Source organism: Elephas maximus, chromosome 8 (assembly GCF_024166365.1).
Source record: "Elephas maximus indicus isolate mEleMax1 chromosome 8, mEleMax1 primary haplotype, whole genome shotgun sequence".
NCBI classification, from domain to species: Eukaryota; Metazoa; Chordata; class Mammalia; order Proboscidea; family Elephantidae; genus Elephas; species Elephas maximus.
In genome coordinates, this window is record NC_064826.1 from 20,905,845 (window position 1) to 20,932,022 (window position 26,178).

A 26,178-nucleotide genomic window follows, 5' to 3' on the forward strand; every position below is an offset into this window, starting at 1 on the left:
ATAAAACAAAACATTGGCCATTTCAACAATCTCCGCAGGTATGGTTCAGTGATACTAACTTTGTTCATCATGCTATTCAGCCATCGCCCTTGTCAGTTCCCAGATTCTTCCATCACCTTAACGGAGGCTCACTGTCCCCTAAGCACTGACTCCTCCTTTCCTCCTCCATCCCTCCCCACCCCCTTAAACCAGTCATAAACTCTGGTCTCTATACACTTGCCAATTTTAGATATTTCACATACGTGGGATCATACGATATTTGTCCTTCTGTGCCGGACTTATTTCACTCAGCATAAAGTTTTCAAGGTTCATCCATGTTGTAGCATGTCGTTCCTCTTATATTTTATACTAGGTGTATATACTACCTATTTATAAAAACTAATTAACCATATATATATATATATATATATATATATATACATGCAACTTACTAGGACAGGGAGCGTTCCCTAGAGGAGGAGAAAAGGGAGTGAAACTGCAAAGGCAAAGACAGGGTCATCAACTTTATCGGCATTATTTTATTTATTTTAATAGGATACGAAGTAAAAAGAAAACATAGGTACACAGATGTAATAGCATTAGTCTGCATTTTTTACAGTCACAGACTTTTAAAATAACATTTGCCACAATTTGATCTAGACCTTTAAAAAGATTTTTTGCTTGTGTGATTTGGATTACCAGTCAAGTTTGAGAACCATTATTCTAAGATTGGTTTAACATTAGCAAATTCAGTCAATGCAATCTGCCATGTTAATATGTTAAAGGAGAAAAAGCGTATGATTATCTTAGTAGCTGCAGGAAAAGGACTTGATAAAATTCACCACTCGTACAGAATAAAAAGAAGAATTGGCAGATTAGGAATAGATGAAAACATCTTTATTTGGAGAAGGAGAACTACAGGAAACCTATAGCAAATGTATTTAATGGTGAAGGGTGGAAAAGCTTCCCTTTTGAAATCCAGAAAGAGCCAAGGGCATTGCTGTTATCACCACTTCTATGGAACACTGTACTGAAGGTCTTAGCTAGGGCAGTAAGGCAATAAAAATAAGTAAAAGATAAAAAAAGGCTTGAAAAGATAGATACAAAACTGTCATTATTCATAAATAATAAGACTATAAGTGTAGAACAAATTTAGCAAGTTTACCGGATTCCACATCAATTGTATTTCTACCCACTAGTAACAAACAGAAAGTGAAATAAGTATTAAACATACCATTTCAATAGGATAAAAAAATAACAAGTTTCTACAAGTAAATCTAGCAAATGATATGTAAGGATTCTGTGCAGAAAACTGTAAAAAGTATTGAGAAAATGAAAGAAGATCTAAATGTACAGAAATATATAAATGTTCGGTGATTAGAAGACTCGATATTGCAAAGACGCCAAATTTTAAAAATGAATCTATGTATTCCATGTAGTCCTCATCAATATCGTCAAAGAGTATTTTTATATTAAAATACAAAGGCTCAAAAAATAGTGCAGACTCTCTACAAGATACCGATTTACTATAAAACAGATTTCAAGAGGTTGATGGAGTAATTTCAGGGGTCCATATTTTTTTTATGAACCTAGATGGGAAAAAACTACACCTAACTTAATTCTAGCATTTCTTTCAACCATATATGTAAGCAACATACAACAGGAATGTTAGCAGTATCCGTGACTCTGTCACATATGGATACTGCAGGTATTTTGGTTGCAGATACCTTCATATATTGTTAGTGTTCATCAACACTTCAAAGTTACAGCGGTCATGAGTCCCTAGGTGGGGCAATGTTAATGCGCTCAGCTGCTAACCAAAAGGTTGGAGATTTGAGTCCATCCTGAGGTGCCTGACGACCTACTTCGAAAAAATAAGTCACTGATGAGTAGCATCTGGGGTCTTAAAAGCTTGTAAGTGGCCATCTTAGATACTCCACTGGTCTCACCCTGTCTGGAGCATGGGAGAATGAAGAAAACCAAAGACACAAGGCAAAAATTAAGCCAAAGGACTAATGAACCACAACTGCCACAGCCTCTACCAGACTGAGTCCAGCACAACTAGACAGTGCTCGGCTACCACCACCAACTGTTTTGACAGGGATCATAATAGAGAGTTCTGGACAGAGCTGAAGAAAAATGTAGAACAAAATTCTAACACGCACACACAAAAAAAGACCAGACTTACTGGTCTGACAGAGATTGGAGAAACCCCAAGAGTATGGTCCCCGGACACGCTTACAACTCAGTAATGAAGTCACTCCTGAGGTTCACCCTAGACAGGCCCATAAAACAAAACAAGATTAAATGGGCACACCAGCCCAGGAGCTAGCACCAGAAGGAAGGAGGTGACAGGAAAGCTGGTATGGGGAACCCAAGGTCTAGAAGGGGAGAGTGTTGACACGTCGTGGGGTTGGCAACCAGTGTCACAAAACAATACGTGTATTGTTTAATGAGAAACTAGTTTGCTCTGTAAACCTTCATGTAAAGTAAAATTAAAAAAAAAAAAAAAAAAGTCAGCCATTGAAAACCCTATGGAGCAGAGTTCTACTCTAAACACACATGGATGGGGTCTCCATGAGTTGAAGCCAACTCAGTGGCAATTGGTCCTGGTAGACCTGCACTAAAAAAATGTATTAATAAAGAAGCACATATATTATTGTGTCACAAATTTTTTTGCATATTTTGATAACTGCATTTCAATATAATTCATTTCCTTTGTTAATCCTATGAGCTTAAAAAAAAAAAACTTATGTGTTTTACTTTATGCATTTAAAAATAGTATACTGAGAAGAGGTCCATAGGTGTTACCAGACTGCCAAAAGGGCCCATGGCTCAAAGAAGGTTAAGAACCGTGCTACAAAGATACGGTAATTAAAATTGTGTGATATTGGCAAGGAGTAGACGAATAGACCTATGGAACAGAATAAAGATCCCAGAAAAAAGTAAACATACATACACTTGATTTATGACAGACTGGTGGAGAAAAGATGTCCTTTTTAACAAATGATGCTGGGTCAATATATGTGAAACTGGATTTGTACAAAAATCAACTGACAGGAAAATCTATAAAGATAACACAAAATTAACTTCATGACTTCGAGGTAGGAAATTTTTTTTTTTTTAAGCAAGACACAAAAAAACATTAGCCATAAAAGAAAAGTTAAATGACTGCCTTAAAGTTCAGAATCACTGTTCAACAGAAGATACATAAAAAGAATGAAAGGCAAGCTATAGAATAGAATATATTTTCAATACATATAATCAATAAAGGATTTGTATCCAGAATATATAAATAACTTCTACAAATCTTATGAAAATGACAGATGGATCTATAAAAAATGAGCCAATAGTTTGAACAGACAATTCACAAAAGAAACCCAAATGGCTAGTAAACATTTGAAAAGGTGTTAAACCTCAGTAGTAATCAGGGAAATGCAAATTAAAACCGCAAATACATACCACAACATAGCCCCTACACTGGCAAAACTTTTAAGGGCTGACAGTACCACGAGGGGAATCATATAGAGCGATGGTGACTCTTCTATGAGACAGTTAATGGGAGTGTAAGCTGGTACAACCACTTTGCAAAACAGTCTGACATTATCTAGTAAAGCAGAAGGTGCATACACCCTACTAGCAATTCCACTCCTCTAAGTATGTACCTTGGATGCACAATCAACACTCATGGAAGCAGCAGTCAAGAAAACAAGAGACGCATTGCGTTGGGCAAATCTGCTGCGAAAGACCACTTTAAAGTGTTGAAAAGCAAAGATGTCATCCTGAAGCCTAAGGTGCGCCTGACCCAAGCCATGGTATCTTCAATCGCATCTTACCCATGCGAAAGCTAGGCAATGAATAAAAAAGACCGAAGAAGAATTGACGCCTTTGAATTGTGGTGTTGGCGAAGAATATTGAACATACCATGGACTGCCAAAAGAATTAACAAATCTGTCTTGGAAGAAGTACAACCACAATGCTCCTTAGAACCAAGGGTGGATAGACTGCATCTTACGTACTGTGGACATGTTATTAGGGGGGATCAGTCCCTGGATAAGGACATCATGCTTGGTAGAGTACAGGGTCAGCAAAAAAGAGAAAGACCCTCAACGAGATGGACTGACACAGTGGCTACAACAATGGGCTTAAGTATAAAAAGTGTGGGCATGGCGAAGGACCGGGCAGTGTTTCGTTCTGTAGTACGTGGGGTCGCTATGACTTAGAACCAACTCGATGGCTCCTAACAACAAGTATGTACCTCAGGGTATTGGTGGTTCAGTGGCAGAATTCTCCCCTTCCACACAGGAGGTCTAGATTCAATTCCCAGCCAACGTACCTCAACTGCAGCCGCTACCCAATTGTCAGTGAAGGACTGCATGTTGCTGTGATGCTAAACAGGTTTCCATCGTCTATCTATGACCCTGGCGGTGTAGTGGTTAAGAGCTATGGCTGCTAACCAAAAGGTCGGCAGTTCAAATCTACCAGGCGCTCCTTGGAAACCCTATGGGGCAGTTCTACTCTGTCCTATAGGGTCGCTATGAGTCGGAATAGGCTCAACAGCGGTGGGTTCGGTGTTTTGGTTTTATCTACAACCCATCACGGGCATGGCGCAGGACTCAGCAGTGTTTTGTTCCATTGTGCACGGGAAACTTAATGCCACGTGCACCAGAATACACATAAAAGAATGCTTACAGTAATGTTCTTCGGGGTAGAGAAAAACTGAGACAACCTAAACGTTTAACAACAGCAAAATGGATAAATAAATTTTGGTATCTTCATTATGAAGCCCTAGTGGTTAAAGGGCTCAGCTGATAACCGGAAGGCCAGAGGTTCGAACCCACCAGCCGCTCCGTGGGAGAAAGGTGAGGTCTGCTTCTTTAAAGATTTACAGGCTTGGTAACCCTATGGGGCAGTTCTACCCTGTCCTATAGGATCACTATGAGTCGGAATCAACTTGACAGCAGTGGGTTACATTCATCATATTCATACAATGAATTATTCGGCAATGAAAATGATCAGCTACAATAAGATGGATGAATCTTACAAAATAATGTAGAGTAAAATAAGCAAGACAAAAAAATACACATAGCATGATTCCATTTGTATAAAGTTTGAAAACATGCAAAACTGAAATACACTGTTCAGGGATTCCACACCTAGGTGGTAAAACTATACAGAAAAACAAGGAAATGGTTGTCAAAAAATGCCAAGATGATGGGTACTTTTGCGGGGGGGGGGGCCTGATAGGGAAAGACCAAAGAGGGAGGGTCCTGGGGCGGGTGGCAGTGTTGGGTTTCTAGATTCAGTATATCCGTGTTTGGAGTCCCTGGGTGGTACAAATGGTTAAAGCACCCCTCCTGTTAACTGAAAGGTTGGAGGTTTGAGTCCACCTAGAGGATCCTCGAAAGAAAGGCCTGGTGATCTGCTTTTGAAAATCAGCCATTGGAAACCCTATGGAGCGGTTCTAATCTGACACACTCGGAGTCACCTTGAGTCAGGATTGACTTGATGGCAACTGATGAACACCTGTGTTTTATACATTTTTCTGTATATGTGTTTTATTTCACAACTAAGAAAGTTAAAAATCTGTAGCAGAAATGAGAGCTCACATCCCTGAGTGTTTTTCTGTACATCTCTACTCTCAAAAAAAAATTTGTTTCAACTGATTCTAGTTATCAGTCAGGTTTCAGAAACCTATAAGGAAATTTTTCCTGAACAGTCTCCGCAGATAATCCACCATTACCAAAACAACAGTCCTCCTCTCAGCTCTCAACTCCATGTCTGGGACGCCAACGAGAAATTCCTTCCCAGCTTCTCTGTCTCCTTCTACTGGCTGCACCAGGTGGGCGACAGGGTCCATATGCCCAGGTGCACCCGCTGAGCACAGCAGTGGTCGGTGAGGAAGGGCTACGTGCTGGCTCTCAGGGATGTGTTGCCCTCGCCAGCTGCAGGCCTCTCTCCTTTTTTTTCCCCATCTACCAAATCCGAGTTGGCCTAAGCTGGACCATGGCCTGGACTTTATGTCTGTCTGGTCAGCTTGGAATGCCTGGGAGGGGAAATAGTAAGCTGTAATGCAGAGGGATGCTGACTGGCAGAAGAAGCCCAAGTGGACAGAGTTTAAAGATATAGGAGAGGCCTAAGTTCTATATAGACCTAGAAATTGGCCCAGCCTGATCTAGAAACTTCTACACCCAATAGCATCCTCCTAAAGCCTCAGTTCTTGGGCCAATGAAGCACCTAGTGGCCATCTTTCTTCGCTCCCTCATATTTCCAGACCTGCTAAGCACCTGTGCTTAAATGTCTTATTAAAAAAAAAAAAAACAACGAACCCGTTGTCATCGAGTCGATTCTGACTCATAGCGACCCTACAGGACAGAGCAGAACCGCGCCACAGGGTTTCCAAGGAGCAGCTGATGGATTCAAAGTGCTGACCTTTTGGTTAGCAGCTGTAGCTCTTAACCACTGTGCCACAAGCACTTCAAATTCACAGGGCCACACACCCACTAGGAAGGCTAACAGGAGAAAAATGGAAAATAAACGTTGGTGAGGAGGTGGAGAAATTGAAACCCTCATCCACTGCTGGTGGGATTGCAAAGTGGTGCAGCCACCGTGGAAAACAATTTGGCAGTTCCTCAAAAAGCTACACACTGAATTACCGTATGACCCAGCAATTCCACTCCTAGGTATACACTCAAAAGACTTCAAAGCAGAGACATAAACAGATCCTGTACGCCAAGGTTCACAGGAGCATCATTCACAACAGCCAAAAGGTGGAAACAACCCGAGCGTCCATCAACAGGTGAATGGTTAGACAAAATGTGGTACATACACACAGTGGAATATGATTTAGCCATAAAGAGAAATGCAGTTTTGATACAGGATGACACAAAGGGACAAATACTGTATGACCCCACTTATATGAAATACTTAAAACAGGCAAATGCAGAGACAAAAGTTTATTAGAGGTCACCAGCAGCTGAAGGAAACCTGGATGCACAGTGGTTAAAAACTCAGCTGCTAACCAAAAGGTCCAGCTGCTCCTTGGAAACCCTATGGGGCAGTTCTACTCTGTCCTACAGGGTCACTATGAATCGCAATCGGCTCGATGGCAGTGGGTTTGGTTTGGTTTACCAGCAGCTGGGAGGAAGGGGAAATGAGGAGTTACTACTTAAGGAATACAGAGTTTCTGTATAAAGCAGTTGCCATCGAGCTGACCCCAGCTCATGGCAACCCAATGTATGTCAGAGTAGAAACGTGCTACATAGGGTTTTCAAAGGCTGATCGTTCAGAAGTAGATCACCAGGCCTTCCTTCCGGTGCCTTCGCGTGAACTCAAACCTCCAACCTCTCGGTGAGTAACACAGTGTGTTAACTGTTTGCACCACCCGGGTGTGGTGGGATAAAACGCATTTGCAAATGGGTAGTGCTGATGGTTGCACATGATGAATGTAATGAATGTCACTGAATCGTACACTTAAAAATGGTTAAAATGATCAATGTTTTGTTATGTGTATTGCACCACAATAAAAAAACTCACATGGCAAAAACAGCCCCTGCTCTGTTCCCACCGGCTCCTCCTCTAGCAGTCTCTCTTAGTGAAAGGAAATGTCACCTTTCATCCAAGCCGGAAACCTGGATCCTCCTGCTCGCTCTTGCCCCACGTTCAACTCATTAGCAACCTGGTGGTGTAGTGGTTAAGTGCTACAGCTGCTAACCAAGAGGTCAGCAGTTCAAATCTGCCAGGAGCTCCTTGGAAACTCTATGAGGCAGTTCTACTCTGTCCTATAGGGTCGTTATGAGTCAGCATTGACGGCACTGGGTTCGGTTTTCTTTTGGTTTATTGGTTCTCCCTCTTAAACTCTCCGGGATCTTTCCCCTTCCTCTTTTCTGCTGCCCAAGTCCTGACCGCCATCATCTCTCAGTTGGGCTACTTCAACCATCCCCTGAGCAGGATCTTAGGTTCCAGGCTTTCCCTCCTCCCACAGCTCCCTCACACAACACCAAAGACAACATTCTAAAATGCAAATATTATTACTCTTCTCCCTTGCTTAAAGGCTTTTGATGGCTCCCCATTATCTTCTGGATAAAATCCAAACTTCTCAATACAGGGTATGGATCCCTTCACTGTCTAACTCTCTAGGCCTTACTCTTACAGCTCTACCCCTCACACACTTTGGTCCAGGTCTCCTGAAATTCTTATACTTCTTTACAAGTACCAAGCTCTCTCTCCTCTCACGTCTATACCTTTGCATATCCTGTCTCCTCTTCCTAGCCCTTCTGTCCCAACCCTCCCTTGGCCCAGGGAATTCCTACTTGTTTTTCTAGTCATGGGTTAAATGTCAGTTCCTATGGGGAATCTTCCCTTGCTCCCCAAAGTCCTTTGTGTTCCTTCAGCACCCTACTCTGTCACAGGTATTGCTACAGTCTGTTTAACTGTCTGTCTTCCCCTTGATGGCGGGATCGTGTCTGACTTCATCTTTATATCCTCTAGAACCTGACCAGTTGCTGCTGAGTTCACTCCAACTCACGGCGACTCCATGTGTGTCAGAGTAGACCTGTGCTCCATATGGTTTCAAAAACAAACAAACAAACAACCCACTGCTGTCCAGTCAATTCTGACTCATAGAGAACCTATAGGGTTTCCAATGGCTGGTTTTTTCTAAAGTAATTGCCTGGTCTTTCTTCTGAGGTGCCTCTGGGTGGACTACATCCTCCTTTCAATCAATACCATTTGTACCACCAGAGGACTCCCAATATGTAATATATATTGCTAGATATAGGTGCTCCTGTAGCTCAGTGGTTAAGAGATCCACTACTAACCAAGAGGTCGGTAGTTCAAATCCACCCGCCACTCCTTGGAAACCCTATGGGGCAGTTCTACTCTGTCCTATAGAGCCACTATGAGTCAGAATCAACTCTACGGCAACAGGTTTGGTTTTTGGATAAATACTGCATAGCAAGCATTCAATATGTAATTGAGTGAATGAGGGGAGGCATGTACTCAGCACTCCAAGGCTTCGAAAAAAGCGAAGACCAGGTCTCCACCTTCAAAAGTTTACAGATGAGAAAGACAATCTAGATCATCCTCATCTTTCACCCACAAAACCACCTCCAAGAGCCAGGTGATACTAACCATGTCTGACACCAAATCAAGCTGACTACATCAGGACAGGACAGACGACCAGCCTAGGGCTCCCAGCTGAAGGCCTGGCTGTGAGAAGTGGCTCGGGTTCACTCTACCCATTCACTGACTCAGTGCCACACCAACCCCTGCTTCTGGTCCTACTTCACAGACCACCACACAAAAGTCCAACCACGTGAGAATAGGACTGAGCTGAGGGATGAGGGGGCAAGGCAGAAAAGGGCTCAGATGAATGAATGAACGAACCTGAGCTCAGTGCTCAGAAGCAGAGCGAAACAAAAATTACGTGGTTTTAACTCATGTACTTTCCTGCTCGGCAGCAGCTCCCAAGAGTGTGGGCTGGAAGAGGTTCATACCCTTCCTCCCTGATGTAATGGCAGCTAGAGGGGCAGTATCACATACACATTTCACTTAGGAGAATTCAACCGTGGACCCTTGAAAAATAAGTAAACTGATAGATATCCTCTCATAGTGTGGACAACTCAGAACTCATTGAGATTCTAGTGCTGAAAGATTTAGGGTTTTCATACAGCTGGTTCCGGAACTCAAGGCTTATGTCACATGGTGTTCAAAGGAACCTTGTTTATCTTTTCTTTTATAGGGCAGAGTAGAACTGTCCCATAGGATTTCCAAGGAGCAGCTGGTGGATTCAAACTGCCAACCTTTTGGTTAACTGCCGAGCTCTTAACCACTGCGCTATTTAAGTCTTCCGCTCTTTTGCACTGATGTAACTTTAAAGGCTAAAATTATATTTTGTATGTATAGCCACACCAAGCCAGTTGCCACTGAGTCGATTCCAACTCATGGCTGTCCCAGCGTTTCAGAGTAGAGCTGCTCTCCATAAGGCTCTCAGTGGCTATGGTCCTTCAGAAGCACATCACTGGGACTTTCTTCCCAGGTGCCTCTGGGCGGATATGAACCACCAATCTTTTGGTTAGCTGCTGAGCGCTTAACCATTTGCACCACCCAGGGACTCCTGTCTTCTATGCATTACTATACGTTACATATTTATACAAACATGTTATCATAAAGGAGTGTATAGGCAAAATCACATATACCATACATTAGGGTAATTCATGGATTTTTGAAGATACTGTGGATTACACAGGACTTCTGCCTTATGTGCTGATTTTTGAATCTGATCCCTACTGGAGACTATAGGAGACTGCAGCTCCACCACAAGGATACCATCCTCCACATGCCTTCTCTGGCATCACACTAATGATAACGATGCTGCCTCGTTCAACATCCCGGCAAAGGACCTGAGAAGTCTAATGGCCTATGCCAACAACGACTGGTCACCTACGTACACCCTCCCTCCTCAGGAGCAGAGCTGCGAAATGAGGCACCCTAGGGCCGTCAAAAGAAGGAGGCTGCCAGGTCTGCTCCTGGCTTTTGATTTCTTTTCCAAAGATAGTTTTGGAATCACACTGGCCAGAAGCGGAAACAACAGGGCCACTTCCCTTCCCCAACACCTCCAGGTCCCCAGCCCAGCAGAGGGCAGGTGGGGACGACCCATTCCATACTGCTGAAAAAGGACCTGTTTGGGTTCAGGCTGCAGTTTTTCAGGCCCTGCCATAAACCCACCCTGAGGAGAGGGCTCTAGAAGTATCCACAGGCCCTCTGCATCCCACAGTTAAGGGTCCTTCAGCAGTCTTGACCAGGCCAAGGATCCCAACTTCCGAAGAACACACAAAATAATTGGTGCAATAATTTCATCCTTTCACAAACTCAGGCAAGGATCAGAATGCCCATTTTTCAGATGACGAAACTGAAATCTTGTGTGAAAGCAAGACAAGATCTGGACTTCCTGTCTCCCAAGGCAAGAGTTTTCCAACTTTTTGGTTACCTTTTAATTTTCATCACAGATTCCACTCAATTCTTTCCCCCCACCTTCTTCTCCCTCCAAATGCCTAAACCTCCTCCACCCCTATCCTTTCCTTTTGCCCCTCCAACTCGATTTCCCTGTCTCTCCCCCCGGGTCTAAACACCTCCTTGAATCCCTGAGACCCTCGAGCTCAAGGTGGCACTTAGTGAAGCATCTTCTCTTTAAAATGCTTTCCTGTAGCTTGGCGCCCCTCCTCCGGGTCCCTCATTCCCCTGCTTCCTCTGCTCGCCTACCCTGCTCAGGCCTTTTGTGACTGGCTCCTCCACTCTCTCCTCCTCCGCCCCCATCACCGAGGGTCCCCTCCTGCACGTAACCCGCTCCAAAGCTTTAGCCTGTGTCCCTCTCACTCTCTCGGAGTCCTCTCCAAAGCTCAGGCCTGAGCCTGCTCTTTGCACCAGTCTCCACCCCACCTCCGCAGCCCCTGGGCCCGCTCCGGCACTTACCCGACCAGAGCAGGAGTTTGCCGTGCGCTTCCTCCTGGGAGTCCGAGTCCCCGGCCAGCAGCGTGGAGGTTGCCCCGTAGGGCAGCGCCGAGCCCAGACACACGTTGTAGCGCAGCGGCTCGCAGGGGGCCGCCCGGCCGCAGTGGCTCAGCAGCCGCGGAGGGCCAGTGGCGGCTGCGCTCCTCCTCGCGCTCCCGCCAGCGCCCCGCGGCCCAGACCCGGTCGCATTCCCGCTCCCGGCCGCCCCCCGGCCCCGGCCCCCCAGCAGCAGCAGCAGCAGCCCCAGGAGCGGGAGCGCTGGCCCCCGCGCGGGCCGGGTAGCGGCCATAGCCAGACCCGCCAGCTCAGCAGAGCCCCGGCGCCCCCGCCCGCTCCCGGAACCCGGGCCACACACGCACGCCTCGGGGCCGCGGGGGCGACTCAAGCGACCTGGGCGCCCCGCGAGCCCGGCGCCGGGCCCCCCCGCACGCAGCGCGCGCCCGGGCCCCTCGGCGCCCAACTTCGCAAACTTCGGGCCCCGCGGCCCATGGCGGGCGTCGGAAGCCGGGCCGCGGTGCGCAGCTCCCTACCCTCGCCCAGCGACCCAAGTCGTCTCAGTCCCGGGGGCCCCCCGGACCCTCAACCTCCAGCACCATCCCCCCTCCCACCATTAAAACCGACTCCCGGCCCCTCGGCGGAGGCCAGGCGCGGGCGGGGTGCGGGCGGCGTCCGGGCTCCGCGCCCGCCCGCGGCCCGGCCGCCACTTCGCCGAGCGCGCGCAGCCCCTCTCCCCGCCGACCACCCGGCTCCTTTGTGTTCTCCTCGCTCGGCTCTGGAATGCACCGGCCTCACGGCCAAGCCCGGCCCCTCCGCGCAGCGGGGGAGGGACTGGCCCGGGAGGAGGAGCGCCGCTCGGCGGCCGTGGCGCCCGGAGGGCCTGGGCTAGGGGGCTCGGAGGGCCCTCCTGCCGCCGCCCGCGCCCTGGGGCCAGAGGCGGGGGGAAATGGTGGCCCAGAGCTGCACCAGACCCAGCGGGCACCTTGACTGCTCGGAGGATCTTTGGACTTGGGCCTCTGCAGAGAGCGGCGTGAGGGGCTGGGTGCTGAAGTCAGTGGGAGCTTCTACCACATCCCCGCCCCCCAGCTCCGGCGGTCTTCCCAGCTTTCGGTTAGATCTTTGGACTCGTCTCTGGGCCCATGGAAGAGTACCAGGGTTGGGGTCTCCGTTTCTGCGGTTCCTTCCCGCTTGAATTGTCTGCTCCTTTCTCGTGACTTGCCTAGGAGATGGCCTCAGGATCACTCAGGAGCTGCCTGGCTGCTGTTACCTGTGGGAGCAGGCTGTGAAAACCAAACGTCCCAACGTCGTCTTTATTGCTACAGACGTGTGAAGTCTGAACCGTGGTTCCCAAAGACCAGCCCTGGCGTGTCTTTGGTTGTGTCCAAAGTAGACCAGTCTATCTCTGATAGCCCTTGCTACTGTCTGTTGGCCAGGGGAGTTTCTGCTCCCCTTACCTCCCCGGATCATCTTGCTCTCCCTCACAGGGCTTGATTTCACATCGAGGCAGTTCACACCCATCACCACACGACGAAGTCCAGAAAAGTGGACTTGCATTAAGCAACTTTCCAGTGTTGCTGACCAGACAGCACACTAAGGTGCCTTTTCCTTTCTTAACCGTGGAAGACTAGCTCATAGCCTAGCTGAGTTGGACTAGCTGTTACGTTTGACCTTTTAAGAGCGAATTAGCTATTACACTTCAGTTACTAGCCTTAATTAGCACGTAAATCTGAGTGAGAGAGAGAGGTTTTAATTCAATTTAGCGAGTCTTTCTGAAAATCTAGTACATAAAAACCAAAAAAAAAAACACTGTGTCAGAGTAAAACTGTTCTCCATAGGGTTTTGGATGACTGATTTTTCTGAAGTAGGCCGCCGACATGTCTTCTGAAGTGGTCTTGAATCTGCAGCCTTTTGGTTAGCTACAGAACAGGTTAACCATTTGTACCACCCAGGAACATAGCACTATGAGAAGCAAGACATTCTTGCAGAACTTGAGAACTTGCATTTTACTGGGGAGACAAGGCTTGCCCTTAGGAAACAGTGCAAAGCAGCAAGGCCTTCCTCTCCGGAGCATCTAGTGCAACACCATATACATATTAAGAACTCAATAAACTGCCAAAATGAGGTGCACAGAGAGTGCGCTACACGAGTTTATAGCAGGGAGAGATCAGTGTGGCTGGTGGAAGCGGAGGAGACGGGTCTTGAGCGATTAGGTGGAGTCAGAAAAGTTGAGAGGAGTCGAGGGGGCATTACATGGGGGGGGAACCATGAATCTAGCTCAGAGCATGATTTGCCTGGCTATCAGGGCATAGCAGGAGATCAGATAAGTAGGGAAACTGGTGAAAAGCCTTGACTGATGCACAGGGGAGTTAAGGCTTACTTCTTTTGGCAATAAGGAAAGGGTGCCAATTTTTGATGAAGAAAGTGTTATGTTTAAGGATGTTAATCAGGTGACATGAAGGTGGTATGAGGGCAAGAGGCTGGAGGAAAGGGGCTATTTGGAGGGAAGTTGATGGCGATTTACGGAAGAAATGGGAATAGACTATGTCATCAGGCATAATATTCTCACTGGAAAAAATAATCTAAAACATCATGACCAACTTCAGTTCTTTTTTTTTTTTTCCTGTAATATAAATGTTGTACATGTCCAAGTTTGAGCCACAGTGAAAGTTGTCTTGGTGTCTCCTACCACTCAGAGGTTTTGCTTTGTGAGCCTTCTCCACTCATTTTCTGTCTAGTTGTTACTGTGGTCACTTTGAAGTATTTTCTGAGTTTTCCATGTATTAGGGAGAAACCTACATGTATGCCAGCAAGCCCTTACTTTTCTGCTTAAAAATGTCAGTAGGTAGTTCCTCCAGTATGAAGACACTACCATTCCTTGTCCAGGCACAGCAGAGATTTCTTGGGAGGTATGTTGTAATAGAGTAAGCAGTTTGCAATCGCAGCTAACCTAAAGGTTGGCTGTTTGAACCTACTCAGCAGTTTCATGAAAGAAAGGCCTGGTAAACTGCTTCTGTAAAGATTACAGCCAAGAAAACCCTATAGAACAGCTCTACTCTGTAACACGTGGGGTTGCCATGAGTCGGGGGCGGACTCCAGCTAACAACAACCTTTTACAGTAAAGATAGAAGAGGGTGAATTGAGGAGATTCTAAAGTGTTGCCTTCCCTTCAGGATATTCTTCCCTTTAGGGTGAGAAAGAGATATCTTTATTTTTCAACTTGGTAGGTGTGAGTACGTCTACACACCAGGCTTCAGCATCCTTTTCTGGGAATCCTGCTGGCCTAGGCAAAGGGAAGCAGGAAGACAGACTGGAAAAATTCTCATAGTCCTGTCATAGGCTATGGGGCCAAGGGGGCCAGGTTCCCATCCATGGTAGCTGCAACAATAGCCATAGATCTGTATCTAAAGTGCCTGTGCTGTTCCCCAGATACAGAAGGAAATGGAAAGAGTCAGGAATCCTGTCTAACCTTAGGTTTGGAAGAGGAAAGAAGTCTTCAGCAGGCACTAGGGAAGACAGAATTTCCTGGTACTTCCTGGATGGCATTCAGGGTTCTGGAAGAGCTCAACCATCCCCTTCTGCAGGCACACTAAGACTGCCAGTGTCTGTTAGAGATTCCTCAGAGCAGCCTGACAGGCTCTTGGCCTCAGCCTGGTGGCCAGCTGGAAAGTGCTCCTTTCCTGAGCCTGAGCACCTCCCACCCAGTTTCTCAAGAGTCTTAGCCCGATCTACGTGTCATGACACAGTCCTTCCGTCAGGACCATGAGAAGCTCTCCTGTGTTGACAATGCATTACAGTACCTGGCTTGCTACAAGTAGCTTCTTGATTTCTGAGTCATCCTCATCAACTGTTTTGGCATTTTGAGGTCGCATACTCAATGATGACTCTTTGTCATTTGCCACTGGGCCCTCCACTCAAAGAGGAAGGACATGAAAGTATCTGTGGGATATCCATGGGTATCCTCAAGATCTTGGTTAGTGGCTTATGGTTCAGATTGTCACACTGGCCAGAATTTGAAGCATAATTGTTGCAGCACTCCAGTTTTCTTTCTTCTTCTAGTGTTTTCTATTTTGCAGCTAAGAGCATCAAGTCAAAGGGAAAGTGTAAAATGGGAAAGGAGCTAGATATGCAACCTCCTGAGAGAGGCAGCATATAGATTTGGAGTTAGAAATCTGAGTTGAGCCTTTCTAGCCAAGTGACTTTGAGCAACTTATTCTGAGCCTCAATTTCTTCCTTTATAAAAATGAAGGCATAACTATTTAGCTATAAGGAGTCTAATAAGGATTAGTATGAAGTAACATGACAAAGAGCTTATTCCTTAGGTGCTTAATAACTGTCACTTTCACTTCCCTTTTCTTCCATCTCCAAGATCCTTCTTATGCTGCCATTTCAGTGGTTCCTGGAAGTCCAACCAGTAGCCAATATGGTAGAAGTGTGGCTGCTGTGAAAGGGCTGTCCTACATCATTCCTGTCTGGAGCTGCACATTATAACATCAGGTGGTTTTAGGTCTTTTCTGGGTAATGACATTCTGTTTTTAATCTATGGAATTAGTTTTCCTCTTCTTGGTAAACAGTACCACCATTTATACAGCTGCACAGGCCAAGAATCTTGGAGTTCTCTCAAGCTGTTCTCTTTCTCTAACATCCCACACCCAACCCATGAGCAAATCCTGTCAGCTCCAACTACTCCTCATCACCTCCTCAGCTGCCACACTGGTCTGAACTACCGTCGTCTCTCACCTAGGTCACTCTAAGAGCTTTCTCACAGAACTCCAGTTTCCCTTGCCCTCCCACAACCTATTCTCCCCAGGCACCAGGGCTATCCTACTAAAATAGAAGTAGAATCATATCATTTCTGTGCTGAAAACTCTCTGATGGCATCTCATTATACTTATAATAAAGTCCAAAGATCTCACCATGGCTTCACCAAGGTCCTGCTGACCTCCTGGGTCTCATTTCCTGCAGCTCCTTTTCTAGCTTGTTTGACCTCCAACATGCTATTCTTTTTGCTGGTCCTTATATACACCAAGCAAGCTTCTGCCTCAGGACTTTTGACTTTTGGCTCACACTCATGTCTCACTTCATTCAGGTCCCTGTTCAAATATCCCTTATCTTAGTTAGCTAGTGCTGCTGTGACAGAAATACCACAAGTAGGTGGCCTTAATGAACAGAAATTTACTTCTCACAGTTTAGGAGGCTAGACATCTGAGTTCAGGGCACCAGCTCTAGGGGAAGGCTCTCTCTCTGTTAGCGCTGAGGGAAAATCCTTGTTTCAGCTTCTCTAGCCCTGTGTTCCTTGGTTCCTTGGTGATCTTCACATGGTATCTGTCTTTCTCCCATTTGTGTTTGCTCATAGCTGTACCTAATCTGTTATTTTTATACCTCAAAAGTCATTAGGTTTAAGACACACCCTACACTAACATGGCCTCATTAATATAACAAAGAAAACCCTATTCCTAAATGAGATTATGTCCCTAAGTATAACCAAAAAAAGAAAACTAAACCTTTTGCTGTCAAGTCAATTGCAACTCATAGTGACCCTGTAGAACAGAGTAGAACTGGCCAATAGAATTTCCAAGGAGTGCATGGTGGATTTGAACTGCCGACATTTTGGTTAGCAGCCATAGCACTTAACCACTACTCCACCAGGGTTTCCTTCCATAAGTATTAGGGTTCTGATTTCAACACCTGTTTTAGGGGAGCACAATTCAATCCATAATTTTCCTCCCCTTACAAATTGCTCAAAAGAAAATTAAATACTTAAGTATAAATCTAAGAAAATATGAATAGAATCCATATGATGAAAATTACAAAATGCTGATGAAAGAAATCAAAGAAAACATAAGTCCTTGGAAAGACATACCATGTTCATGGATTGGAAGATTCAACATAGTAAAATGTTAATTTTTCCTAAGTTGATCTATAGGTTTAACACAATTCCTATCAAAATCTCAGAAAATTTCTCCATAGACATAGACAAGCTTATTCTAAAATTTATATGGAAAGGGAAAGGCCCAAGAATAGCCAAAACAATTTTGAAAAAGAATATAACGGGAGAATCACTTCCCAATATTAAGATAAAACTAGCTGCAGTAAAGACAGTGTAGTACTAGTGGAGGGATAGACACAATGATCAATGAATGGAATAAAGAACTCAGAAACAGAGCCACACAAATATGCCCAATTAATTTTTGACAAAGGAGCAAAAACAATTCAAAAGAGGAGCGAAAGCATTTTCAATAAATGGTGCTGGAGCAATTGGACATCCACAGGCAAAAAAATAAAACCAACTTAAGCCTCACACCTTATACAAAAAATCAACTCAAAATAAACACAGACTTAAATATAAAGGTAAAACTATAAAACTTCTAGAAAAGAACATAAGGGAAAATCTTCAGGACCTGGGACTAGGGAAAGAGTTCTTAGATTTGACACCAAAAGCACAGCCCTTAACAGAAAAAATAGATAAATTGGGCCTCATCAAAATTAAAAACTTGCTCTGCAAAAGACCCTGTTAAAAGGATGAAAAGGCAAATTACGGACTGGGAGAAAATATTTGCAATTCACGTGTCTGACAAAGACCTTATATGTAGACTATATAAAGAATCTCAAAATTCAACATTAAAAAAACAAACAACCCACATAGAAAATGGGCAAAAGACATGCACAGACATTTCACTAAAGAAGATATATATATGGCAAATAAACTCATGAAAAGATGTTCAGCATCATAAGCCATTAGAGAAATGCAAATTAAACCACAACGAGGTTATCACTACACATCTACAAAATGACTAAAATGAAAAATAGTGATTAACACCAAATGCTGGTGAGGATGTGGAAACACCAAATGCTGGCAGGAGGCGGAGAAACTAGATCTCTCATATGCTGCTGGTGGGAATGTAAAATGGTATAGCCACACTGGCATATAGTTCAGCAGTTTCTTAAAAAAAACTACACATATACTTACTATACGACCTAGCGACTGCACTCCTGGGCATTTATCCAAGAGAAATGAAGATATATTTTCACGCAGAAACTTGTAAATAGTTTTACTTGTAATAGCTCAAAACTGGAAACTAACAAAATATCCCTTAATGCGTGAATGGTTAAACAAGCTGTGGTACATCCATACCATAGACTACTACTCAGAAATAAAAAGGAATGAACTATTGATACACTCAACAACTTGGATGGATCTCAAAGGAATTACGCTGAGTGAAAAGCCAATCTCAAAAGGATATCTACTGCATGATTCCACTTATGTAACATTCATGAAAGAACATAATTATAGAGCTGGAGAACAGATTAGTGGTTGCTAGAAGTTAGTGATGGGAGGGATGGGTGTGGCTATAAAGGGGTAACACCAACATGTTTTGTGATGATGGCACAGTTAAGTATTTTTTTGGTAACAGCTTTATTAGGATATAATTCACATACACAGTTGAGTATCTTAATTGCTATCATGGTTACACAACACTACACATGTGATGATAAAATTACATAGAGCTAGACACATACACAAATGAGTACGTGTGTTGTTGTTGTTATTAGGTGCCGTCGAGTAGATTCCAACTCATGGCGATGCTATGTACAACAGAGCAACATACTATCCTCACAACCATCGTTATGCTTGAGTCCACCGTTGCAACCACTGTGTCAATCCAGCTCGTTGAGCGTCTACCTCTTTTTTGCTGATCCTCTACTTTACCAAGCATAAGGTCTTTCTCCAGGGACTGATCCCTCCTGATAACATGTTCAAAGAACGTGAGACGTAGTCTTGCCATCTTTGCTTCTAAGAAGCATTTTGGCTATACTTCTTTGAAGACAGGTTTGTTCATTCTTTTGGACAAAACCCAACCAAACCTGCTGCCGTCCAGTTCATTCTGACTCATAGCGACCCCACAGGACAAAGTAGAGCTGCCCCATTGGGTTTCCAAGGATCAGCTGGTGGATTTGAACTGCCGACTGTCTTAGTCATCTAGCGCTGCTGTAACAGAAATACCACCAGCGGATGGCTTGTGCAAAGAGAAATTTATTCTTTCACAGTCTAGTAGGTTATAAGTCCAAATTTAGTGTGTCAGCTCCAGGGGAAGGCTTTCTCTCTCTGTTGGCTCTGGAGGAAGATTCCTTGTCATCAATCTTCCACTGGTTGAGAAGCTTCTCAGGCTCAGAGACCCCGGGCGTAAAGGACACGCTCTGCTCCTGGTGCTGCTTCCTTGGTGGTATGAGGTCCCCAACTCTCTGTGTGCTTCTCTTTCCTTTTATCTTGCAAGAGATAAAAGGTGATGCAGGCCAAATCCAAGGGAAACTCCCTTTACATTGGACCAGGGAGGTGACCTGAGTAAGGGAGGTGCTGCAATCCCACCCTAATCCTCTTAACATAAAATTACAATCACAAAATGGGGGACAACTATACAATACTGGTAATCATGGCCTAATCAAGTTGATACACACAATTTTGGGGGGACATAATTCAATCCATGACAGGACCTTTTGATTAGCAGCCATAGTTCTTAACCAAAGGTGTCAATTCTTCTTCGGTCTTCCTTTTCCATTGTCCAGCTTTCTCATGCATATGAGGTGATTGAAAACACCATGGCTTGGGTCTTCAAGGTGACATCTTTGCTTTTTAACACTTTAAAGCGGTCTTTGCAGCAGATTTGCCCAATTCAATGACTGGTGAACTCTGAATAAGCTCAACAGATTATAACAATGTCTATTTCCTGGTTTTGATATTGTACTAACATTGCATAAGATATAATTGCATAAGATGGGGGAGGTTGAGGGAAAGGTGCCCAGGACTTCTCTGTACACTTCTTTGCAACCTCCTGTGAGTCTATAATTATTTCAGAAAAAAAAAATTTTTTTTAATTTAAAGGCATTTTTAACTGCTTCATCCAAAACAGCAGGCCCTTCATTGCTCTCTATCCTCTTAGCCTGCTTTTTTTTCTTCATAGCTGACATTACAGTGTATATAATGTGTAAGAGATCACATGTATATGTATAAATTTGACTCCTCCAGCGGAATATACATTTAGGAGGGCAGGAACTTATTTTGTTCCCCACTGCATGCCAGTGCTAGAATGTCGCCTGGCACATTACATGTGTTGAGAGAATGCATGAGTTTACCTGGCTTCCTGTAGGTGTCCATCTTGCTTATTGCATCTATACTTAAATTGGCCCTTTACAGCCTCCTTTCAGAAACATCTTTAATCAAGGCTCTCAGTTCAGAGGAAATTTCAATTTCCTTTTCCAGTAATTATATTTTAATAAATGCAAGTTTTAGTTGCATTATTTGCACTTTAATAAATGCAATATTTTAGTTGCATGCAGAACAGGAATAAGCATTTGATTCCATTCTGTCCATTCCTCCTTGACTCCAACCAGACAAGCCCTTTGGGAATATGTCCTCATTTAATGTCTTTCTGGGATAGTTAAAACTTCAGCCACAAAAAGGCAGCTAAATAAAGGTCCTTGAATCTGACAGGGTTGACCCCGTGTCCCTCAAAAAGAGCTCCAGTAGGCCAGGGCTTCAGACTGAGTTGTTCAAATGAAATGAAGCAAATGTATGAAGAAAAAGGAACAGTGTAAAGAAAAAGCCATTAAACTCTCAGCCATCCATATTACTACAAATGGTCATGACATGTTTTATTGTCCATCTGTGGTAGGCAAAATAATGGCCCCTATACATGTCTACATCCTGATCCCCAGAACCTGTGAATATGTTGCCTTACATGGTGTCAAAAAAATCTGTGTATCAATTGGGTTGGACAATGATTCCTGGTATTGTGTGAGTTTCCTATGTGTTGTACAACCTACAAGATTGGATTGTGTCTTGAGGCAATCTCTTGAGATATAAAAGAGAGAAGCGAGCAGAGAGACAGGGGGACCTCATACCATCAAGAAAGCAGTGCTAGGGGCACAGCGCGTCCTTTGGACCCGGGGTCCCTACGTGGAAAAGCTCCTAGTCTGGGGGACGATTGATGAGAAGGTGTACAGAGAGAGAAAGCCTTCCCCTGGAGCTGATACCCTGAATTTGAACTTTTAGGCTACTTTACTGTGAAGAAATAGATTTCTCTTTTTTAAAGCCATCTACTTGTGGTATTTCTATTATAGTAGCACTCGATTACTAAGACACATGACAAAAGGGAATTTGCAGATGTGATTAAGGCTAAGGACTTTGAGATGGGGAGATTATCCTGGATTATTCAGAAGGCACAATCTAATCATACAAGTCCTTAAAAGAAGAGAACTCTCCCCTGCTGCAGAGAACCAGGGCGATGGCTGCATGAGAAGGACTCAACTTGCAGTTGCTGGCTTTGAACATGGAGAAAGGTGGTCACCAACCAAGGAATGCAAGTGGACTCAAGAAGTTAGAAAAGGCAAGGAAACGGACTCTCCCCTGGAATCTCCAGAAAGGAGGACATCCCTGTGGCACATACTTTGATTTTAGCCCAGTGAGAACCACGTCAGACTTCCGACCTCCAGAACTGTAAGACAACAAATGTAGTTTTAAGCACTAAGTTTGTGGTAATTTGTTACAGCAGCAATAGAAAACTAATACATCTTACTCTGATAATAGCTTTCTTTTTAGCTTTGTTTGTAGGTGTCATGGCTTGAATTGTGTCCCCCCCAAAATATCTGTCAACTTGGCTAAGTCATAATTACCAGTATTGTAAGAGTCTGCCGTTTTGTCTTCTGACATGATTTCCCTATGTGTGGTAAATCCTATCACTGTGATGTTAATGAGATGATTTGCAGCAGTTATACTGATGAGATCTACAAGAGTAGATAGTGTTTTAAGCCAATCTCTTTTGGCTGTAAGTATAAGGAGCCCTGGTGGTACAATGGTTAAGAACTTGGCTGCTAACTGAAAGGTTAGCAGCTCAAACCTACCCAGCTGCTCTGTGGGAGAAAGACCTGGCAACCCGCTCCTGTAAAGATTACAGCCTAGAAACCCCTATGGGGTAGTTCTGTTAATGCATGGGGTTAGCAGCATACAGTGTCCCAAACAGGAAAGCAATGGAGCTGTAGAAGGGTTCTAGGACCACGTCTGGAAATCTGCCGCCAGAAACCAAAGAAGTCTCCTTTCTCTGCCCCTTTTATCTAAGCCTCCATGTTCCTACCCCCAATTATTTTCATTCTTCTTTTTTGAAAACAGACATTCTGTTACTTAGTCCTTGGGGTGTAAGAAGGCTGAGCCACAGCTCTCCTTTGCTTTCTTTCTCTTCACGAGACTAGCCCAGGCTGTGACTAGAATCTCATTCTCAATTCCAAAGTTTCAGGGAAGGAACTCTGGCACAGTTTAGTTCAGGTGCCCCATCCTGATCCAATCAGTATGTCCAAGGGACCAGATTTTCTAGTATAAATATGGCTCCCCCAGACTCCCCTTGAGGCTAGGGAGTGTGGGAATTAGTTTCCACAAAAGGAAGACTTATTGTGAGCTGGAGAGATGCACTGGAAAGGTGTCCACTCTAGCTCCCTATAGCTAAGACAAATATGATATTGTTTTTAGTTTTGTTTTGCTTTTAAATATTTAACTGTTTTACTCTTCTGGAATTCATTACAGTGTATATGATATGAGATACGAATCTAAGTTCCTTATTTTCCATATTGCAATCCATTTGTCCTAATAACTTTCATTACTGATGACCCCTTCCTCCATCGCTGTGCTGCTTTGTTGATTCGACAATGAGTACAGACAAAATGTTTGAAAATAGTTCTGGAATCTCTATGTTCTTCCATTAATCTGATTGATTTACCAGGTTCCTGCACAGTAGCAAGAAGACTCTGGAGGCTTAACTCAACCTGAGTTCTAGACCTGGTTACCCTTCCCTTTATTTGCTCCATTATCTGTGGCAGTTTAGAATATCTAATTACTCTCAATTTATTTGGATGGGGGGAGGGCTCACAAAATGTTTCTGACTCTTTTAGAGTGATGGACCAGAAGAAGTCTTCTAATGGAAGAAGCTGTTCAGTTCTCCTTTTGAAACTGGTCCCTGACCCTGTGACCATACCTGGCCTTCAGAAATCAGGAAAGGATCTGCCTATTATATAATAAGTATGTGTCTGGCACACAGTAAGCACTCAGTGTTAGGTGGTTATTAGAATGAAGGCCAGAGAACACCTACCTCAAACTCTTGCCAATATCCAACATTAGGTTGTCCCTGCATCCCCTCTTCCCCTTTAAATCATAGTGAGGCTGGAAAGGGGAGGATATGGTAGGCTGAATAATGCACCCCCCCCCCCCGCCAAAGATGTTCATGTCCTCCTAATCCCTGGGACCTGCGTATATGTTGCCTTAGAAGGTAAAAAGGACTTTGCAGATGTGGCTAAAGTAAGGACTTTAAGATGGGAAGATAACCCTGGATTATCCGGGTAGGTCCAATATAATCACAACGGTCTTTGTAAGAGGGAGGCAGGAGAGTCAGAGTCAGAGAAAAAGGAGGTGTGACGATGGAAGCAAAGGCTGGAGTGATGCACTCTGAAGATGGAGGAAGGGGGCCACCAACCAAGGAATGTAGGTGAATTCAAGAAGCTGGAAAAGGCTAGGAAATAGATTCTCCCTCAGAGCTTCCAGAAAGGAAATCAGCCCAGTAAGACCCATTTTGAACTTCTCACCTCCAGAACTGTAAGATAATGAATTTGTATTATTTTAAGCCACTAAGTCTGTGGTCGTTTGTAACAGTAGCAATAGGAAACGAATACAGGTGGAATCAGAATTTCATTGAACACTGTGCAAAGTTTGCACCCCCAGACTCACGTTGTACAGCTTGAGGTGGACAGAACCAACTGATATCTTTCTTGTCATGCCCCCACCCCCAGCCAGGTTCTCACCCACCCTGTGGGGCTCTTCTCTTGGCCTCTGCCCACCCAGCCTGACTTCTGCTGCCCCCAAGAACTTCCTTCCATTCGCTCACCTACAGTTTGCCCTCTAGTCGATTCTGATCGTGGAGACCCCACATGTGCAGAGTAGAACTGTGCTCCATAGGGTTTTCAAGGCCGTGACCTTTCAGAAGCAGATTACCAGACCTGTCTTCTGAGGTGCCTTTGGGTAAGTCTGACCTCACACCTTTTGGTAGTAGTTGAGCACTTAATAGTTTGTGCCACACAGGGATTCCCTAGATTTGATTAGCTGTTCTAAAGTACTGGTGTGAAACCCCATATGCTTGGAACTCGGGTTACTAGAAATAGGTAGAAATTCAGGTAGTAAATTAAGTTGAAACATGAAATAACTACGAGAATCTTTTAGAGATTTGGGGTTATTTTTCTCTTCCAGCATCAGGCCACATTTCTTTGGCATGTGTGTATGGGAGATTAAGAGCGAAAGAGAGAGAACCAAACTGAAATCTAGGAACATTGAGCCTGCACTACAAGCTTCAGAAAGGATCCCTGGTGGCGCAGTGGTTAAGCACTCACCTGCTAGCCCAGAGGATGGAGGTTCAAACCCATCACCTGCTCCTCGCTCCTCTGGAGAAAGACGTGGCAGTTTCATTCCTTAAAGACCGGAAACCCTATGGGGCAGTTTTACTCTGTCCTGTTAGCTGGCTATGAGTGGGAACAGGCTCAAGGGTAAAAGCTTCAGAACACTTGCTCAGCACGTTTTAAGGCCTGGGGCTTGGGCAGAAAATTCCTGACCCTTTTGTCCAAGCTAGATACTGCGAGACAGAGTGGTAAAAACGTGGTTTGCAGTCTGAGAAATCCGGGTTTGAATGCTGGCTCTGCCGACCACGTTCCTAGTGTCTCTTACTTCCTCCGAGAGGCTCCAGAGGAGCTGGTGAGCCTCTCCTAGCCGGTGATCCGTTAGGGTGCAGCACCGCCCCTTCCCCTACAGCTTCTGGGGCCGGGTCACTAAAAGAAAAACCAAAAAAGCCAAACCGTTGCCATAGGGTTGATTCCAACTCACAGTGACCCTACTGGGCAGAGTAGAGCTGCCCAATAGGGTTTCCAAGGAGTAGCTGCCGACCTTTTGGTTAGCAACTGAATGCTTAACCACTGCGCCACCAGGGCTCCCACTAGAAGAAGAAAAAGTATAAAACACGTCGCTGGCACCAAACAAGAAAGACTTCACTAAGAATGTGCACTGTTTTACTCCTCTCTCCCATTTTTTAAATAAAAAGTATACTTGAATAAAACATTGGTGATGATTTTTTTTCTTTCCGTTCTGCTACTAGCTGGGCGCTAAACCTTGGCAGGGGCCCCAGACGGCTGCTGGAAAGGGCCCTCCCGGGAACAGGGGGGCTGGGCTGGGAGAATCGGGGGCGGGAGCAACTCACAATTCTTTGTCTCCCCAGCACTGTGGGGACTCTCTCGGGTTTCCCTGCCCAGGCCAACCCCCCAGTCTGAGCCCCGGGCAGCAAGGGGCAACGAAGAGACTTCAGAGACAATCCCCGAGGTGGCGGGGTCACAGGCCCAGCCCCGATTCTCGTGGGAGGGGGCGGGGCAGGGCCACTGGCGCCCTGGGTGGTCCCCGCCCTGCCCCTCCACTGGGCGCGAGGAAGGCCCGCGCAGCTCCTCACGTCTTCTCTAACACCAGCTGGGCTGCAGTGCTCAGCTCCTTCAGCTAAAGACGGGGAGGGAGGGGCGAGAGGACCCAGCCTGGGGTGAAGAGAAGGCCCCCCCACGAAGAGTGCGAGCTCCCACTTCGAGACAGATCCTTACAGTCAAGTAAACCCTATGGGGCAGTTCCAC

General features: G+C 45.0%; 1 protein-coding gene across 1 annotated transcript in view; it reads right to left on the reverse strand.

The window, feature by feature from the left end:
- SMO (smoothened, frizzled class receptor) overlaps window positions 1–12,455 on the reverse strand; it is a 31,514-nt gene extending 19,059 nt beyond the window's left edge. The window contains exon 1 of the mRNA XM_049894029.1: window positions 11,452–12,455. Coding sequence (XP_049749986.1) covers window positions 11,452–11,779 — 328 coding nt within the window. The 5' untranslated portion in view covers window positions 11,780–12,455. The remainder of the gene's footprint in view (window positions 1–11,451) is intronic.
- Window positions 12,456–26,178: the final 13,723 nt, after the last annotated feature.